This window comes from Hetaerina americana, unplaced genomic scaffold (genome assembly GCF_022747635.1).
Source record: "Hetaerina americana unplaced genomic scaffold, ioHetAmer1.1.p SCAF_10, whole genome shotgun sequence".
In the NCBI taxonomy this organism is placed as follows: Eukaryota; Metazoa; Arthropoda; class Insecta; order Odonata; family Calopterygidae; genus Hetaerina; species Hetaerina americana.
The window spans coordinates 76,172,118-76,193,780 of record NW_027286070.1 but is presented as its reverse complement, the minus strand read 5'-3'; the positions used below and the strand labels follow the sequence as shown (position 1 = coordinate 76,193,780).

At 40.9% G+C, this 21,663-nt stretch overlaps 1 protein-coding gene across 1 annotated transcript in view; it reads right to left on the bottom strand.

Annotated features, from left to right (window-relative positions):
* LOC139699379 (uncharacterized) overlaps positions 1-21,393 on the bottom strand; it is a 47,066-nt gene extending 25,673 nt beyond the window's left edge. The window contains exon 1 of the mRNA XM_071598180.1: positions 21,283-21,393. Within this exon, the coding sequence (XP_071454281.1) occupies positions 21,283-21,303 (21 nt within the window). The 5' untranslated portion in view covers positions 21,304-21,393. The remainder of the gene's footprint in view (positions 1-21,282) is intronic.
* Positions 21,394-21,663: the final 270 nt, after the last annotated feature.

Genomic DNA, 21,663 nt, shown 5'->3' with positions numbered 1-21,663 from the left:
TACTCTTCCCAATTCCCATATTTATGACTCCCTTCTGGAGTATTTAGAGAGGACTGAAGGTCATTATTAAGTGGATGAGAAATGAGAGTGATTCCACGCGGGGCGTAATTAATTCAGGTTCCATTTTTCTCTACTTAATAATCTATGATCCTTCAGATGTAATTGAAATAAATAAAAGGAGTGAATGTATCAGTAACAAACAGTAGTTGAACGAATACGATTCCCGACAAAGGTAAAATAATGCACGACAAAATTCGATACACATATTTAATGACTTATAATTGATAATATTATTACTTTGGGCCTAATGGTTAAAGGGAGAGTATGATAAAGATTGCCTTTGATGTGACAGACGTGAGTGGTATTCCCCTGGGTTCCGAAGTCGTCCACCGGGTAGCTATAGCAAGTACATCCGCCAGTTTTCATGTGATGAACTTTTTCCATAAATCAATACTACCACATAATTTACCGTGCACAATTTGATGTCTTAATCATAGAATCTTATTTATCTCGGGATATAGAATATTCCAAAATAAAGTTCAAATTGAAAGACAAGTACGCCTAGCAAATATCACAGCATAGGTTTAATAGTTATTAAATTAACTTAATTCTAATGGCATTGCCTTCTCAGCTTAGCTTTTAGATTGCGCGAGCACATCCTATCGTTCGCCTCGACTTTAACACTCGAACAAACTCAATATAAACGAAAATGAATCGCAAAACGATTCGTGGTGGAAAGTTGGACTTCTGAGAACGACCATTGAGGACCATCTTAACCACCAACTTCTGAAGCATCATCTCACTTCAAAAACAGGAACTAAAATACGAAAGTGCGTTTCGTTCCGTTGGATATAATCCTCGACCTGTCCAGTGACCATCGACAATGGTACCCATAGTTCACGGGCAATATCATTTCCATCGAGGCGAGGGGGAAGCGGCGGAGGCGTGAAAGTTTTTTTTCCGGAGGGCAAGGGAGAAGGGATTGTTTGGCGCATTGTCTCAAATGGTGAGAGGAGCCATGTGGCACATGATTACGTCGGGAACGGAGAAAGGCGAAAAGATCGAGGGATGGAGATAATTTGAAGGGAAAACCAACGGAGGAAGATGAGCAGTCAGGTATTCTTAGGGAAGCGGGAATTCAGAGTTGGGTGTAAGAAAGTATCGCGCATGCGCCCAAACTTTGGACGTGAAGAGTTGAAAGAGTGGAACACGGGGGGAGTTAGGATGGGGAGGGCGAGGGGGTGGGAGTTCGGGTCAGCGGGGGTTGTGGGCGAGGAAAAGAAAGACCCCGAAGGAAACGTGGAGGGAATGCGTCCGGGTTATATAGAGCGAAGCGTCCCGGGCGACTTATCTCGGATATGGCCCCATGAATCCCGCCCGAATTTCGGTAGCTGAATTTTTCGTGATCCAATTATTTAGTATACATTTAATGTGACGTGCACCTCCTCATCCAAAAGTGGAAGATGCAGCGCTGCTTGACCTTGCCGAAGGTCGCTTTTGCCGCAGCGGCCAGATAGGGTCTTCGAAAGAAAGTGGGTTTGAAAAAAATGAATGCCTAATGGGCATAACCTTGACCTACTGGTTCGTAGATGGCGTCTCGAGCCAGCTCGAGAGAAAGACGGAAAGAGGGAGGGAGAGAGAGAAACTTCCCTTCCGTGTACGGGAAACGGGAGCGGGTTAGCGAATGGGAGATGCGATAGAGGAATTGAGGGAATGATGGGAGGAGAGGAATGATGGGAGGAGGAGGAGGGGGGGAGATTCTGTGTTGATTACAACCCGCGCTGGGCATTCCATGCGGTCAATGGCACGATGAATGCAGTGGCGGCGGCGGGAGAACGCCATGCGTGGCGTGTGAGTTGGCACTGGCACCGAACCGAATCGAGAGTTGCACTACCATGTCGCGGCCTCGCGCAATTTTACGAAAATGTGCCCAAAAGTGCTTCTTAATCGAGAATCTATGAATCCCAAAGAGCAGAAGTTTTCAATATTGCTAATTGGTATTCTACGATGAGCTTGGTAGGTTTAAATGTGGGGGGCAGGTGAAGCATCGACAAGCGGAGTATTTTCAACAACCAGCATCTTCCTTGTCCTCCCCACTTACTAATACTTCAGCGGGGATGCCGCTTGATTACAATTCTGTTTCTTGGTTGGTTTACGTAAATGTCTGAATGAACAAAAACTATCATATCTAAATAGTAGGAAAAGAAGGAAGATGAAGGCCAGGAAAGAAATTCATTGATGATATAAAAAGTACTGAGAGAGCAATTACATACAATCGACTGAAAAGAGCGGCAGTGGAGAGAGAGAGCAATGGCTGCAACGACAAGACTCTGCCTGTACTAGAAGATGATGATTAAATGAGCGCCCTCCGTAGATTCACGGGCGCGACGGCACTTCCTTTGCCATCGCCTGTGCTTACGAATTGTGAAATTGATCGTCACAAATTGGGTGTACACTTGATCTTAATTATTCAAATAAATAAATGAAAAGTAGGTCGAATTTCCACAATCAAACTAACTAATGATTAATGAGTACTTCCATTAGTTCATCTTTGATTTCATTGGCTCTGATTTGATTTTAATTCATGAAAGTTAATGAAACAAAATATGACTCAGTTTCCTCAAAATTGGGCTTAAATAGGGAGCCGAAAAATTAAAGAGCCAAAATTTTAAAAACATTATCTCTTCAAACCAGAAATGTTGGTGTTGATCCTAAGGTTTAGCGAATAGATAAAAAATGCGATAGAAACTAGACCCTTAACCGTCGTTCGCGGTCAAAAATGCTGCTTTCCACATGTTCAATGGCACACACAAAATGCCATACAGACTAATAATGGGCCATTTCTTTTTGTCTGAATAGCGAGTATAAATGCTACCATAGCTGTCTGTTTTGTTCACCGTTATTCCCCAAATTTGAGGTTCTAATTAGCTCACTGATTTATTTTCGTATGGTAGCCCATGGAAATAAAAACAATATAGCAATAAAACCATTCGAGCTTGAATATAGGCAGGGTGTCACGCAAATTTGAATATTTAAGATTTTAACAAACTTCACGTGAGCACTCAAGCGACCATAACCTCTGGACGAGAGCCCCGAAATACTGCCCTTGGTTTCACGCACTTCGGCATAGATCCGTGCTTTCCACTCTTCCTGGTCTACTAGCTGTCAGCCGGTGGTCTCAGCCTCTCCTTCTGTTTATTTATTCACTCCCTTAATGGCGATGAGAGTTTGAAATTTTCGGCTATTCCTATTTCTAACATTTATTTTAAATGAGTAGTCTTCTTTGATTCTGTAGATAACATTGCATTTCATTAAAAAATATGATACCACTCAAAAATCGTTACTCAATACTATTTTTACATTAAAATCCTTTTTTGTCATAAAGTTCTAACTCTAATGTGTGAGCATAACTCCTTTTCTTGTTTCACAATCGGAAGACTAATTATATATAGTAAGTCCCATCGAGGCAGATGAGACTACACGTATTATCGATCTTTAGACCATAGATTTCCTTCCCAGCCATTTCCGTAGATCCACGGATTCTCATATAAAGGATGCCAAAATTAACGAAAGATTTGTGAAAATCTAAAGCAAAGATGCTGTCTGTGGCACTAGAGGAAAAATTTTAATTCATAGTAGTAGTATTTAGGGGAGGCGACCGACAGCTGAGGTCATTTGCACCATAGGGGATGGACAGGAAAGGATGAAGGGTGGAGAGAAACCCGGCGTCGGCATTAGCCTACTCTTTACGACTAAAGGCGCCAAGGGGCCCGCAGCTTAACGTCCCATCCGACGGACGGCGTACTTACTCAATTAAGGTTGTACGAAGTAATTCGGTAAAATAAAGCGCCTCATGTCGGATATCGATAAGGTTTTTAAAGGCCAACGAATTGATTTTGGTTTCCTCGAAATAATCAACTCCCAATATTGAGAATCTTATAAATATTAATTAATTTCAGGTACTCTTCATTTCCTCTGATTGCCATTAGCGGCCGAAGAGCGAAAACATTGAGAAAACAAAAAATTCAAATGCTCCAAAAATAATATTGAAATAATTAATGTTACATATTATGTACAACTGAATAAAATTAAATATTGTAAAGTGGCAATCTAAACACAACTAATTCAAATGTTTATTGACTGATACTAGCAATAATATTTGACTTTCTTTCGAAAATGGGATATTCCGAAGGGAGATAAAAATTCCATATCGCTGATTATCATAATAACCTTGGAGTAATACAATATGAAATAACAAAATTCCAGTAGAGGAAGGAAATGACGGAAATGACAACGTACAGGGTTCGTCCGGAAAATAAGTGTACTGACTCCTGGGCTGGGCGCGCCGCTCCAGGCGCGCCCAGCACCGCTCTGACGGGCTGCGATTGGAGGGGGGTATGTTGGCAAGCGACGCTGAAAAAGGCAGTCGGCTCTGAGCTGTGGTGTAGTGAGGAGCTCTGTTAACGCGAACCTCCACGCTCGACCCACGTCACGGAACGCGATGCCGAAGTTTTTGGAGCAGCGTTATTCCATCAAATTTGCGGTAAAGCTTGGGAAATCGTCTACCGAAACTGTCGGTATGATTAACCAGGCTTACGGGGAGTCAGCCATGTCCAGAAACATGATATTTCGGTGGCACTAGATGTTCGTGGAGGGCAGAGAAGAGGTCGACGACGAGTCTTCGAGAGGTTCCCGATGATGCCTTCGCGGGAGCGTTCCAGGAATGGGAACGCCGCTGGAACAAGTGTATCGACTCACAAGGGTCCTATTTTGAGGAATATTAGCTTAAGATATGTAAAAGTGTAATAAATTATTTTTCCTGAGCTCAGTACACTTATTTTCCGGACGAACCCTGTAGATAGCCAATACTTTTCAAGATATAACTTAGTATAAAAATGTCGAAGTAAATCCAAGTAAAGTATGGCACGGCCCAATGACTCTTTGAATACTTCATCCAAAGCTCACAATAGTGATAATACTCATGCTCATGCATCAGAAAGCTTGTGGTGCAAGTGAAGGCACAGAGATCAAATTTCATCCCTTAATCGTGAATGTCACTGTCAAACAGAATGCGTACACTATTAATGGTCTTTTGAACGTTGTAATCGCGGAATCAAATACTCATACACCAAGAATTACGGTATTACAGCAATGAATAGAATGATCATAACGATTCCTTGGATTCTGTTATCTATTCATAGGTGAATTTAAGAATGTAGGCCCGAAAAAGCAGATGTACGTAAAGAGATGCGTGTATGCCACCACGCAAAAGAAGAATAAACCTCGATGGAGGCAAAAAGGGGTATATAGCGATCACTTTCGCAATAATGGTAGTATAATCAGCCAGAGTTAATCTCCCGACTGAAATTGCGAAATGCATTCGGACCCGAGAGAAGAAATGGCATTCATCATGACCTTTCTCTCCATTCAAAATAATGACTGCGTTGATTCTTGAATATATGAGTGGTAATAATTACTGCTTAGATTCGGAGTTCAGCCGTTTGTTCGCCTTGGTTAGCAACCACGTTCTGTCTCGGCAACCCCGCGATGTTGCAGAGTCGCGCGCTAGTTGAATGACCTAAAATCGGTAAATTTGAATGATGTGAAATAATTGAATATCCGTTATCATTTCACTTTTAGAATTCTGACCCAGCAGTGCTTTTAACTGGCATTTCCCGAAAATCAATTTAGCTGTCCGGCACACGAAAGCATACCTTCAAGACCGCTTAAGTCTTGAGGAAAATAGACGCACCGGAGCGGTTTTGTTGTTTGTAGCTCTCGCAGCTTAATTAATTATGCATTAGCTTATTCGAACATCCTCTGCCACAAAAAAGGAAACATGTGGAAGTTTAGTGATGCTTTATTTCTTTGAGTGGTTTGAAAAATACAATTAAGTTACAAGGCTTCATCCGAAACCACCGATACTTCCTGTGAAACATTAACCATTTCAGCGTCGCAACATTGAAATTCAGTTCTTAGAAGACGGTGTCCAAATGTTTGAGAGACGGAGAAATCAAAACTCGCCGCTGGAAGAAGAAATCGCTGGAAAGAAGGAGGCTGCGTAAGGTGACGCAAAGAGATCTCATGCCTCACTCGACCTCGAGAAAACATCAAAGGGGTGATTTACCTCCTGGCCTCTCTCTCCCTCACCCCCAACCACACGCTCGGACCCCCTATGGATACGCCTCCTTCCCCACTCCTACTCTTCTCCTACTTGGCGGGCACTTTCTAATTGAAAGGAGAAGTGAAAGCTCTCTCGCGAAGACGAAGGAGATGGGTTTTTATGGGGTCTTCCTCGCGCGGCGAAGTTTCAAGGGGGTTGGAGGGGAGGGGTGAAGAGGTTGAGCGAGGGGTGCGGGCTCGGAGGTGGTGCGGGATACGAGGGAGGCCGTCCTCCCCCCCCCCCCCCCGACTGCCTTCGCCCCGAGGTCTCTCCCGCTCACTTCCCGCGGGGGAGAGGGTACGGCGCTGGACGGGGTGAGGGCTTCCCACGGTCCCACGACCAGGAGAGGAGCCGTATCTCTCTCGAATCGTGTTGCCAACCGAATCAAAACCCAAAGGTTTCCGCATCCCAAAACCCGTGATCTGTATCGGAGGTGCTTGAGCAGCTGACTTTACTCGGTGATTTACGAGGGATTTCGCGGCATTCATTTAATAGCACGATCTTCTACCCAACTCTATTTTGCAATCCTGGACTCCCGTGTTCGTCCGCGCTGCAAAGATAGACCAAAGTATACATTGTTGGCTAAAAATCCCACCGAAATCCTCGAATGCTTCTTCTAATGGCTCTTACTTCAAATCTCTAACGTTTCCAATCACTAAATATTTCGTTGAGATTAAATACTCAACCATAATCAGTACCATGATAGGTTATTGTGGATTTAAAGCTTTGTTTAGTCTTTAAATCATATTAGTATTAATAATTATCGTTCACCATGCACTGCAATAAATCTTTAATCTTCTTAAACTTGCGTTGACTCTGTCGGCGATACTTAATAAATGACTAAATTAGAATTGTCTTAATACTTGAAATGCAAAAATAAAGCTGTGCTAAGCTCCAAAGAAATAACATTTTATATTTGAGCAGCTTTTTGATAATATTACTGGGCCTCCCAGTTTCCCATTATCAATCTTTAATTGTCCTTTTTAAACGGAAGGACCCTTGATTGTAAAAAATTATAAATTCTCGATTACATTTAAACGAGTTTACGATATGGATTATCTACACACAAAACAGCTAGGGGCAGGTTTATGAAGCAAAATAGGAAGAAGAACCTCTTCGGGGATAGCTCAAAACTTACCAACCAAGGAGGAGCATAGATTATTTTCAGAAATTTTCTATAGAAGTGATTCCACGTCATCTATGGCTATATTTGAAGTCTCTAATGTCTATAAGGCAATGAGAGATCCGCTTAAGTGTGAACAGTGTTCGATAGAAATAGGAAGATACACTATACTATTTATATTTATCTTGAACTCTTGCCCGTACTCTCGTTTCTACGGAGTTGACCATTTCTTTCTTTGAAAGAAATGATAATCAATTTTCCTGAGTTAACTAAGTGTTCATTTTTGAAAATATCCATCTCATATTTAGTGCAAAACACCACAGTTATCAACCCGAAGGTCTGTTTGATAGGTGATGGTAGAGTTCACCCAGTACTAAGCCCGACGGCGAGTGAAATTCACACATCAGTAGAGAAGGGGGGCCAGTTCCTTTCTATGTGCCGGTTATGGTTTCCCAGGAAGATCTGGCACACGGAAAATCACTTGAGTAAAATATCATAGCTTGGATGGAGCCGAAGGCACCCAGATAGAATCCCGGGAATAAATCCCGGGCCTTCCAGTCAGTAGTCCAACGCTGCAGTCACTGAAACATTGCGTCCCCATATTTTTTATACTTGCCAAAACATTACTGACGTGCTCTTCAACTGCTGGAAGTCTTGAATATAGGCATTCTATTCGGCGTTATTCAAACAATGGCATAATTTTAAAATTATTCCCTACTGCACATTAATATTTTCATTAAAATCATCTTCGTTGTGTAAAGAGTACGCCAGAAATGGGAATGCAGAATCGTTGACGGGTAACTTTAACGTCTGACTTGATCCATAAAACCACGTGCTCTCGGCCTCTCCCACGGAACCATTGAGCGAAACGGAATCCCTGATGTGGGAGATATCTTCCGGTTGGCAATACTGTCCGACATCCTCCCCCCTCCTCCCCGGGTCTCCCTCTTTCATGAGAAGGCAAAGAGCGGCGGGCCGTTTGTTTTTCCTTAATGTCGCGGGGGCGAGAGGGTGTTGGGGGAGGAAGAGCGGAGTGAAAGATGAAAGTGAGGCGGACGATGACGAGGGCGGATGGGTGTGCTTTCGTGGGACCCCCTCGCGAGCGCGTGGGTGTTTCAAAAGGAGGAAAGTGAGTGAGGCCCACGAGGATTGTTGTTGTTGCGGGGGGAGGAATGAATGCTGAGAATGAAAGGGAAGAATCTTGCGGAGGGTGGAGGGGGGAGGGAAAAATAAAGAGCCCATGCCCCGCCCCCTACTCCCTCCGCTCATTCCTCGCATCGACAGTTTTGGGAGATCGCTCCGCCAATTCAGCCTCCGTGCTCGTTTTAAAACGGAGATTGCGCTCGGTTTCTCATGCCCCATGTTCCCCTCCTCTCCTAACTGCCCTCCCTCCGCCCACGTGAATACGCAGGCCCTGCCGTCCCAGGCGAAAGGGTTTGCGAGTCCCTTATGATTAGCACACAATCGACCGGCCTGCGGGTTTATTTCGTACGCGCTAATGCCCGGTTTTGAAGTGACGATGGCAATAATTCACCAGGAAACTAAGAAAAACGGCGCCCGGGTCGAGGAGAGCGGAAAGTAATGGTCGTTGCTGCTTACCGTTCCCGATGAATCAATTCAAGACAAGAGAGAGGATGGCATTCCCAATTCCACTCACTCAGATCTGCGCTCCATCCCGTAAAACTTCAGCGGTTCGAATACACCTCTTTCTTCATTAACAGAGACTCATTATTTAAGTAGCATGGGACTGAAGTCATGGAGTAAACCTATTAGTTAGCAAATCTAGCTCTGAAATTATCCTAAGATTTTATCGACATGCTGGCGAAAAAAGTCGCAATAGTCTGTTATTTGATATCCAGAGTTGGGGCAAACCTTTCAAATTTTCCATGAAAATACTTACGCAGCATCTTGGTCATTTATTATTGGCACGTGAACGATTTGGAAAAATAACGAACAAATATTTATTAGAGCGATAAATCGTTCCACAAGTTAATGTCTAAAAATGCGTACCATAAATTATCTGACCTAAAACTATTATTTGGATTTCAATCAAAAGACTAGTTAACTTGTAGTTTTCAATTCTTACCAATCAAATGTCTTCATCCTATTTGTACCTTGCGTCTCTCCTTAACCGATCTCTGCACTTGCTCCGTTGTCATCTTCAAACTCTATTTCCACTCTTCTATTTCCACTATGATCCAAACGAATATTTCGTCTATCTACGCGACCAGTTAGTTTTCCCTAACAGTGCTACAAATGACCTTTCCTTATCTGCTGCCTGGCATAAATTCTCGTTTCATTTCTAATGTTCACTCTCCATTTGATCTTGCATGCATCCATCTCAAGCAACATGTTGCACAGACCGGTTCTTCCCAGGCCTACTCTCCCAACGATCCACGCCCGACTGATAGTGAGGCAATCGCCACGAATTTTCGTACCTAACTTTCTTGTGTCTGTAAATGTATATTTTCTTTGAGGGTATTAGCCCCTTCACCGCGACCGCCTCCGAAGTCGGTGCATTTCTTGTCATTCTGCTTCCATAGAAGGTGAAAGAGTCGACAGTTCCTGATTTTCCTCCTCACACATCAATATACGGATGTGTCTTCAGCCTTCCCCTTCAAAACTCTGATTTCAACTTCCTTCTCACTGGTTTTCGTGCTTTAGCCTTAAGTTAATTGGCCCATTACATTATGAGTTGTATTCACACCGTTGTTCCTTAGCCTTGGCAGATTTTACGGGCTACCATTTTGTCACTGTAATTCATTTCATTTTTCCATTTTTCCAAGTTGAAAATATTCTTCTGATGCTGTCAAGTGCCTTAATTTATTCCTCAAGTTTCGTCTAAAATCGATTGATGGCGAATGAATGTTTTTGTGGGTTTCCTCAGGCAGTGCGCGACAGCCCTCATCCCACGGCTCTTGCTCATTCCAATTTGTTTCCTGACTGATTAACCTTAATGAGTCCTTCCATTATTTGGCTGATTATTCGTTATAGAATTTTGGAAACGTAATAATCAACTAAATATGATTGTAAAATAAAACGTGACGCTGGAAATATATTCGCAATGATGACCCGCTCCATAGTATTTAGAGTTTTTCAAAAACTGAAGTAAATTCTTAGGAACATTCATGCGCAATGAGGACATTAACTGCTAGTAAGTAACCAATTTTGATAATATTGTAAAGAGTTAACTCTATACATTTACAACACTTCTCTGGAAATCTTTCCTGCGTGTATCTATTCTGCTTCTATCCTATTCACACTGGACGTTTGGTTATGGGCAGGAGAAATCTTTTGCGGTGATTACTCGGAAATATTAGAAAATTCTCTGGCAGCGGGATCCAATTCGTAATGATTTAATGATTTCCTGGAGAAAGATAGATAGGTTCATACCCAGACTAGTATGACCATAGAGTCAAACTATTGCATCGATACTCGGTTAAAATTCCATATAAAATTATAACTTCTCTTTTTAGTTTAACGGAGTCAATTAGAAGTACTTTGTCGGTGCATTCATAAGATTTTGATTATCATACCAAATTAGGAACCAGATTAGAACTAGAGAATTGTAGTAAAACGGTTTCGAAGTGATTTCGGATGAATAAGGTATAAAAGATGATGCAATGCAAAAAAATGATGCAAAACGGTTAGGTGGTGAAAATTTAAGTGATTTTACTTCATGTTGGTTTGCTTTCTGTCTTATTGCACATGTATCCAATAATCAAATATTATACAAAAGTATCTAGGATAAAAACTTAGAAAAGACGTGAGAAAATAAGCTTTCTTCTAGTCTTTGTACACCTATACCGCAATAATTTACTTTAAGCAAATAGACTAATTTTCAAACGCAAACTCGAAGTATCCAAAAGACGACCACGAGTACCTAACCGTTTTTTTAACATCTTAAGCACAATAATGCGATAATAAAGTCTAAGGAGTAAAGCAAATGAAGGGGCAATTTAAATCGATTACTTTAAAGATTTATTTTTTTAAGCTGGAAACGAGATCCGGGGTGAATAAGAGTTCCACTACGCAACTAAACGAAAATTATTTATGCCACACAACACGCGAGACAAGATGTTGGTGGAGTGTGTTGCGCTGTATCATCATCTTAGCATTCATATGACGACTGTGAAACTTTTTTTTGAGTATTTACAATTGTAATGGAAGTCGTGTTTTAGAAAACGGCGTCGTTGAGAGTGTACCCTTACCCCGAGGCAGCCACCTCCCAATGGCCACGTTTTTCTTCCGCGAGGACCAATCGCAGGAAGTTGAAGAGAAAGGAAGGCCAAAGTGATTTGCATAGATCCATATAGTTTCCCCACTTGAGAATACTTTCTCCGAAAGAAAGCCCCACGCACAAACAGAGCGCGGCGACGTATGTAAACGTTGAGGAGTGCTCGTTCCGAAGCGATCTCGAGGTGATTCATGGCCCGATGTGTCTGCCCACTCATTATTCTCGTCGATGCTGTAGCTGGTAAAAAATATACAGGCTTATAATCGAAGTACGTAAGAAATATTATAAGTGCATGATCATTGTTTACAGAAATCAATCCAAAGATTTGTTTTTTACGTGAGGGTAGGGCTCACTTCGTACGGTGGCCTAACTGTTCGCATCAAACTACGAGGAGGATGCTCATTTCCATGCAGTCTTCAGTTTTCCTGAAATAACTTTTGATCGGAAAATTATACAGCTATGGTGAAGCAATGAGCGTCCTCCGGAGGCGTCAGACAGACTTGAACCTAAACCCACCCTCCGATCAGTATCCGAAATTTATAAACAATTGAAACAACTCAACGCCACTCGATAAAAGCAGAAAACATGGGTACTTGCATACAGGACGGGGAAAAACAAATTCAATGCATGGAAATGCCCGCCGAGGTAGGGGGGTGTGAACAACCTACTCGTAGGAAAATGTATGGGCTTGATTAATATTCCTCAACGAAAAATGTCCACGAGGCGCCGACTTCGCCATCGTCGTCTGTCGCCAATCGTCGTCGACGTGAGCAGGTGCCTCTCTGGCCCCGATCCCATTGGCCACTTCCCCAGAGAAGCCGGTTGCTAACATTCTCTGTTTCGAAATTGGAACAGCAAAAGTGAGGGATGATCTCAAATCCTCCTGCCGTGGAAACCCGAAAGAATCAGGTCCCAGAGGAGACGTTGACCAATCTCACCTCTCACCTCGTTAAATTTTTTTTCTTGACAAGACCAGAAACGAAATCATTCCACGTCTGCCTCAAATACGCCGAAGAGGAAGAAGCTCACTCAACACTTTCTCCGCGATGCTCTAATCAAGAGTTGATTGCAATCGATTCACGACAAAGACTCCCCGTACTTGCCTCGAGTTAAAACTCATGACTCAAGACACCGGCGTGGTGAAGTGACCCGTCTCCCTCCAATGAAAGTGAATCTCGGGAGTGTGCGTGTGAACGCCATCTCGGAGAACGAGAACTCGCCCGGGCCTTATCGGACTGCATTACGCCGAGTCGAAAGCGAAGTGACTGGTTTACGAATGTCGAAGGTCGCTGTGGGAAAAGAAATGAGGAACGAAAGAGTTGGATGCATTGCACGGGGGGGGGGGGAGAGATGCGCGCGGCGCGCCTCTTGACATTGTTCATCCATTCCACTTTCACTTCGAACCACTCACCATCGTCGACCAAAACTGCGGCAACGTCAGCGTCCATTCCCCCCGCGCGGTGAGGCGCTTCGCTCAGAGCCCCCTTACACACACGTCCACGCTTCCTCCTCAGCACGCCTCGTTCCAGTTCGCCCGTCACCCAACACTTGACATCGCCACACCCTCGAAACCGTTCGTGAGGTTCGTTCGCCAGTCTCCGGACTCTCGCCGCCCTCCTCCCGAGTCGCCTTCCACTTTGGGGGAGGGCGTCGGCGGATTCCCTGGGTCCGCCGACTCCCACAATGGCGCGATGAAGAAAAACACGGAGTCATAAAACGCGCCTGTTAATTGGCCGGCCGCTTCGCCGAGCGGAAATGGGACGAGCAGTGTCAACAAGGACAACGAACGTTCCGACCGGTAGAGCTTAAGTTCGAAGGAAGGTTAAAAGGTCTAAAATGACAGACACCGTTGAGTGACATGACGCGAAATACAGTTTGTCCCTTTTAATCTCCGTTTTCCAGAATTCAATCTGGCGTTTAATACCAAACGAGTGACTTTCGTTACAAATGTTTTCTTTTTCAGTATTTTTACCTTAAACTTTTTCCACGAGTATCTGAATAACATGTAGCTCATCTCAAATTAAGTACGATTCAATTTACGAGGGTCCCAAAGTCAGGAACTCTACTAATCAAACGGACATGTTGAAACTTCGCATTCTAGAATCCCATAGACACAAGAATTCGACGAAAGACAAGCGAATGCACAATGGGAAGCAATGGAAACTGGTAGAAATGTATTAAGTCAATCTTGTCCAGAACGACGAATTTTCAGAAGCTTTTGAAAAAATACAATACGGGTTTAAGAATGAAATGTTTAAGTTAAGGAGGAGGACGTTTATCCTCACAAGTCTTAAAACTCTTGATACTGGAACAATAGGGGCAAAAAACTTTCGTTCTAATTGTCGATCGGGAAAGATAATCTCTTGGAGTTGGACATACACCTGATAATAGCATGAGGCGAGAGGAACTGTCACTATTAAATGTAACATATATTCGCTTTGTTGGTGAAATATTAAAATCGATCGCTATTGACTTTATTTCGTACCAATTTCTACTTTCCCCTTCAAAATAAAAATCTCACTGATGGAAAAAAATTAATAGTTGATAAATGAAATTTAGAACCATGAGATGGTTAACCTAGTCCATATTATAGGTTATGTTAATTATTAAACATAACCTATAATATGAAATTTAGAACCATGAGATGGTTAACCTAGTCCATATTATAGGTTATGTTAATTATTAAACATAACCTATAATATGAAATTTAGAACCATGAGATGGTTAACCTAGTCCATATTATAGGTTATGTTAATTATTAAACATAACCTATAATATGAAATTTAGAACCATGAGATGGTTAACCTAGTCCATATTATAGGTTATGTTAATTATTAATAAAAATCTTACTGATGGAAAAAAATTAATAGTTAATAAATGAAATTTAGAACCATGAGATGGTTAACCTTGTCCATATTATAGGTTATGTTACCGAATTCAGAGTGTACATATAGGGACCCCTCGGTGGATAAATGTTTCGTCAAGACTACACTACATAAGTACGATAGGGAAGAATCTCGTAAATCCCATTGCGATTCTTAAATGGACGATATCTCACTGGCTGAAGCAGAAGGCGGACGAACGCACACTGCTTGCGTACACAAATTTATGAGCCACTCAGTATTTTATGGCCTAAGATTTATTCAATTACTATTAATAAAACAGCTTTCTTATGTATTATTTCACATCGTTGAGCTCCTGGTCAAGCAACTTTAAGCGAGCACGAATATCTTTTTTCTTATGAATGATAAACCTTTAACCTCTATGAATCAAGGCTCAACACTTTCACCAGTTTGCGGTTAAAGATATTCAAAATTAGCCACTGAACACTGTTAACCACTCTTTAATTTCTAGCATTTAATATTTAATCAATCAGTCAAAGTTCTCCTAAATTTATAAGGAGGAATTCATAAGTATAATTGGCCAGTTTAGAGTAAACTGGAAACGAAAACTGTCGAATTGCTAACCGAAATGAACCGGTATTTTAATGATAAAACCCTTATCGTGAATATTGTAAGCACTAAATCAGAATGACGAATGATGCTGTACCAGTTTATAAGGATCCTTTTCAAACTTTAAAGCATTAACTAATTTGATTGATTAGACAAGGTCCAGAAGCAAGGAAGGGAATGAATGACGGTACCCATAAAATCCCATGAATATGGCCGGTATCAATGCGATTTACTTCACAAAATTAAACGCGGACCAGGCTATCACATTTATTACTTCTGAGATCATTATTTTAATTAGCTTTATATTTAAATGAGAGATAACCATGAAGCCAGTCTTAAGCAAAAAAAATTTAAAATTAGTTTTTAGGTAAGGTGATGCCCCTCATATAACCATGAGCGTGAGAACGCCGATCAGAATTTCGGAACTTTCGGTGACGAGAAGCAATCGGGTAGTTGGCCGCCCCCACATCAATTCTAGAACGTATACAATGCCATCGACGGCAGTTTATTTACTTCGTTAAGTGTTTCCACGGGAATTATAGAACTGATTTAAAAGCTTTCGTAAATTACATATACACCAGTTAATGAACTAAGTAGAATTTTTTTAGTCACGCGCACATTTTGTATTCAATAGGTAATCATTTGGTACCTTAGAGAAATAAAATATAACTCAATTAGAAATTTATGTTCAATTAAATTCCCTTTCATTTTTAGTTAATAACGACATTTCTAGTATCTAGTGAATCAACGGTCTTAATTTAAATGGGTCGACCAGCTTGTGCGGTATCTTCGTAATTGCTTTTATTTCAAAAACTGTTAACATTTTGCCCTTTATTACCATAACAATTATTAATGTCCTTATTTATGAAGTTCATTTCCACGGTATCTTCTTTACTCCTCAATATGAATTTCATTTGTTCTCCCATCCAAGAAATTGTAAAGGGAGAGAAACATGCCATTTTTTCAAATTTTTGTTATAATAATACATGAATATCAATTAAGAATAACAAATAATATTAAAATGTAGATGGAAAAAGAAGCAAGACTACCCTCAAGGAGTGTCCATTTTTATCGACAAATGTCAAACACGTGTTATTTCTTTTACAAAGATTATTAATTTCAAACATTCCTATTGTCAAATGAAACAGTTTCTGGCGTCACTTGGTGGAAATTCTTCATATTGAAATTAAATTTAAAATACTTCGCCTTTCCACGTAAAAAAATTTTATTTACGACCTAGGTTTCGTTATGGTATAACATCATTTAATTTCAATTCCTATTGTCTTTTGAAACTTTGATCTTTGAGTTTTCACCAGTTAAATAATAGGTAATGATAGCTGCATGGGGGTTGCAATAGTCCATTAGATAGCACGCTGGGATTGGTAGATTGGAGGGTCGGAGTTCGATTCCGTATGACAACTCTGGTTCAGCCAAGTTCACCCTCAGCTCCACCCAAGCCGTGTGATTTTTCGGGTACCAGAACTTCCTTGGGGACCTTAAATTGGCACACAGAAAGAAACTGGGACATTTTTACCCTGTTTGTGCGTGAATTCCGCTCGTCATTTAGGGCCTAGTACTAGGTGAACTCAACCTCCTGCTATCAAACCAACCCTCGTGTTGATTACTATGATTTTTTTGGTGGAGAGCTTTATGCCCTTCGGATAAATCTGAGAGAAAAATATTTAAAAGATATTCAGTCCACCACTGTCGGTGTCCACTGGTCAGAATGTATCCCCCATGCACACTCGTTGATCTTATAGTGTCATTAGGGTTGAAGGACCCATAGTTTAACATTTTTTTAAGATTGAGGTCCAAAATATCCTCCGTGAAGAATGTGATGACGCACAAGCGCACTCCCAAATGAGGTTTTTTTAGAAAGACGACCAAATGCCTTACTAGCATCTTAAATAGGCAAGGATCTATACGCAGTAACTTTCTTGGAAAATACTCTTTCACATATGAAGATGCATTCGCGTCAGTGAAATCGCTAGACGCTGAGCTGGAAATAAGATATTCGTGTAAGCAAGAAAAATATCATCAGACTCGAACTCAGTTTCCTTGAAATCGAATACTTTTTTCGTATGAATACTTGACGCCTTTCTATAGAAAAAAATATCTCCATTTGAAAAATCTATTTTAAAAATTAGAGCGGGAATCAATACACATATTGAGAATGCACAGATTGGGAATGCGTAACTTGGAAACAATCGAAGGAATGCTATGTTCGAGATGTCACAACTAGCTAGCTGGTCATGCGAGACAAAAATAAACGCTCGTGGCATTCGGCCATGACGCTACGGCAAGCCACAACGTAAAAACTGAAGCACGCGATTATGAGCGGCACCACGTAACGATGACACCGATGAGTGATTTCCTGGACCTCTTGACTATTCCTGCGACGCCTCGTTCCTTCCCGGTGGGTACTCCGAGAGAGGGTGAAAGTTCCCCTTCACGCCCGGCCTCCTCATCTCCTCCTTCTTCGCGAGCATGCCCTCAAAACTGTCAATTTCCTGACTTAATTGACTCCCTTGTTCCACGAAGAAGGTGAAAATAAATTCTTGTTCTTGACGTTTAATTCTATGGTCGATTGGTACAGCGTACGCGACTTCGAATCTGCGAACTTTCCACCGACGGGAATAATTACCATTTTATTCCCTTTTTTATTGACCTTAGAGCAGATTAAAGTATCAAGAATGATACCCGCTCTAAAACACACCTCCTACATAGCCAAACTATTTGTCGAAGAAAACTTTCTTCGTTTTCACGATTGGAGGGCAGTTGATTATCTGGATCCTTTCTAATATTTTCCCGGGGTATATTCATTGTTTTAGGTTCGCTTCGCTTGATCATTACTAACATAATCTTACAAAAAGTTATTTTTAATTGAATGAATCACGCAGACTTGCTGCGACCAGCTAAGGAAATATGAAGATCTCTCTTTTAATGGTTAATATAAGTAGTTCCAATTATTCCTTTCAAAGCAGCAGTTTGTGATCACTTGCATGGTTCATCGAAAGGAAGAACTAATAGATAAAATATATCGCTGCAATTGGCCGATTAGGTCGGTGATATGAAGTGATACGATAGAGGATTTCTTCGTTTCCCTGAATTGAGTGTAAAATTTCAAGAATGCCGGGCGACGGACGGCATGCCTTGTTTTTGGACGTGGCGCGACGACAGCGATGGATGGATGCTGGCAAGTTCAACTGTGTCACGAGGACTTGGGAAACAACCCTCAACAGTGTCAAATGCCTGCTAAGGCCGAATGCAATCCAAATATTTCGATTCCCGAGAGAAAGCAGCTGATCTTGGCACTCAAAAACATTTTTTCATGGAGGAAATTCCTAGTAAAATAGTGGAGATAAGGAGCACTCGAAGCAATTGCTTCGAGCAAATAAAGTGAGTGAAGAAATGGCAAATCTCGTGAAAACAACGACTTTCACATTTTTTCCTTGCACCTCACAACACACTCAAATTGCTTAATGGAAACTTCTCAACGGGCAAAATCAAATTAGCAGGAGAAATTGAGTAATGTACGAAAGCAATTAGAGGCATGGACGAGTAGGTCATATTTTTATTTGAATTGATACAATATTAGTTATTTTCTCATAAATTTGATGACATCATTAAATTAAACTGGGGCCTCCAGGGGTGGATGTTCGGAATTATAAGTGGAGACCCATTCGGTTTAGGAAAACTGGAATTTATAATGTGATAATGCCTAATCTAGAGAAAAGACTAATGCATTACTAAGTTTATTATCCGTCGACTAAAATGAAAAACATACCGCATTCCCCAACAGAAATTAGATAGAATAAAATTAGGTCAGTTTACCAGCTGTTGAAGCAACATTTTAATCTCGTAAAATTATTTAGTCACGGTATAAGTTTAGGGATTCAGTGACATGGTGTGCTCTTTCATTATTATTCAAATGGGTAATTAAATAGCATACTGTTCACGAAACTCTGAGTAAATCAGCATTGGGTCACAAGTGAATACATTATTCGCTTATTATGACAAGGGAGGAAAAAATACTCGTACATGGGATATTTTTCAAATGATTCGTACAGATCACCTAACAACGAGCCCCATTTGTGATGTAGAATTCTCACATCAGGTTAGGGGGGGGGCAGTTACTTTGTATGCGCCACAACTTGGTTCCTTAAGTGTTTTTTAGGACCCAGAGAATCACACGAATAGGATGATGTAGAGGGTTTCCGAAGTGCCATTCGGCATCGTACCCGGGGACTAAGGGACAGTAACTCACTGAATATAGTATCCAGACTCCTTTGTAAAAATATATTATCTTTTCGCAAAATCAAAGCAATTCCAAATAAAAGAGAGAATTCTGAGAAGTCGGAAGCAAAAGAAAGAAGAGGGAGGCCGCTGACCTCAATGCCATATGCAGGAAACACTCCTCCAACGACTCCGCCAGCGATCGAAATCTCAACCAACTTCAAACGGAAACGAAATATATGTTTTTTCAGCTTCTTCTCTGCAGAGTTGGCGGGACCGTTCTTTCAGTAATATTGAGTATTGTCAGATCTACTCAGTTTTTCTAATCATACAACCATCATTGATCACAACTATTTAAACAAATATTATAAAATAGATCTATTCCAATGGATACAATTTTCAATATGAGATAATATTTAACCATATTCCGGTAAAGAACGCTAAATACTTCTACAATATAAGGTAATATTTACTGTAATTTCTCAAATATGTCCCTATGTTTAAATAGTGACGTCGTTATCGTAATTGTTTGAATACCGAGTTGGGTTCAAAAACGTTATTTTATACTAGAGTACAAAACATCTTCTCGTTGAAACTTCAATTTTTTATAATAAAGTTTTTTTGGCCATCGAATTAAAATATATACTAACTAAACCCTAAAACTAAAATAAAAAATAAATTAAGCATCCAAATACATAAAATAAGTAAAATAATATTTTTAGATCTTCAAATATTAACTAATTTGCGAGAAATTTTATCTCATAATCGGAGAAAAACGGAAAACACACTAGAATTAGCAAGCAATTTTACACTACAATTTATCAAGGTTAATCTTATACGGTACTGGAATTATAATCGACGCTGCTCTTAAGGATATTCTGAGGACAAAATACCTTTAAGTGAAACGAAATAGCACCGAACGAAAATATACTCTACCTACTTTGGAAAACCTAAGTGATTCTGAGAACGAAATTTCGTTTTATCGAAAAATCTCTCACTTTCTTCTTTTTACCTAAAAAACCAGTGTATATACTTGAGATCGACACAGATGCGTAATTACAAGAAATCAACTTGGTGTGATGACCTCATTTTTACATATCACGAATCATTTTTTCAGATATTTAAAATGACTCTGAGGAAAGATTAGTCACAAAATCTGTTTTTTCTTAATAATACAAAATAAGATCAAAGAGCAAGTTCGGTAGACAAAATTAATTAACAAGAATGTTTTTGACAGTTCTTGTTATCCGCGACGAGTAACCTGCATATAATATCAAGCTAGAGGATACATGCATACCTACATATAACCTCTAGCTTGACCAACAATAGAAGGGAAACGCGAAATTTTATAGTTAAATGCATGTGTACATCACATGGACGTCTCAACATATGTCTCTCTAACCCAGCACTCTAACTGTGCATTATGAGTATTTTAATGTTTTTCAACAAATTCGGTATTTTAAGTTATGAACTAAAATGAAGCCAAAACTAAAATTCTCTGTAAAATTCTATCCAATTATCCAGAATTAGTAAAAAGACATTTACAAATGTGTCAAATTTAAAGTAAATAGACATTTTCAAATATGCAGACAAAAGCGGAAAGTGTTAGACCTTGCCTTTTGAAATTAAATGGTGTTGATTTATCGGTGAAAGGTATCCTAAGAGGTAGTGTACATGCCAAAAAACTCTCAACCGGGACTGAAAATTCACATAGTCGTGCACGTCAACATAGTACATTGTTTCGCCCAATACACATTCCCAAAAATAAACTTGAGAAATTACCACACCAATTAAGGCAAGTGAGCGACCGCACTGGCATATGCCCAGAGGTATTACCGTGGAAACGGGAGCATGAGGTCAATATGTGCAAACTAGTTCGGTTGTAGGGGTATACAAGTGAGGGAAATAAAAACAAGCACACTGGAAGCCCCGGCAGAAAGAATATTTAATGTCGCAGAGGACACAATAATGAAACAAGCCGATAGGTTTCCTACACGCAGATTTGCGTTAATCCAATTCCTTCTGTCGGTAAAATTCCCACATTTACTCCCAATGGAAACTATTAACTCACCCATCTGGTCTCCTTATTCATTGCCGAAGATCACTGTACAATCTCCCTTCTGTGTCTCTATCTGGCTGGTCCCGGGGAAGAGACTTCAACGCACGTTAAGCTCCGGGTTTTTGGGGAGACTTCAACGCCTGCCTCCAGGACGCCTCTCACTTGGATAGCTAACGAATGCCGACTAAGGAGGAAGACGTCTCGGGAAGGCGGGCTGAGGAAGGAGGGCGAGGGCTCTGGCGTGGGGGGGGAGGGAAAGTGGGGTGGGCGAGGAGTGAGGCAGAAGTTGGCTCACAGTGTGAGAAGAGGCTTTAAGGAGGGAAAGCTTTAGGGGGAGGATTTGGGAGTAATGAGGGAAGATTGGTGTGAGAGAAAGACAGAAGAGGTCAGTTA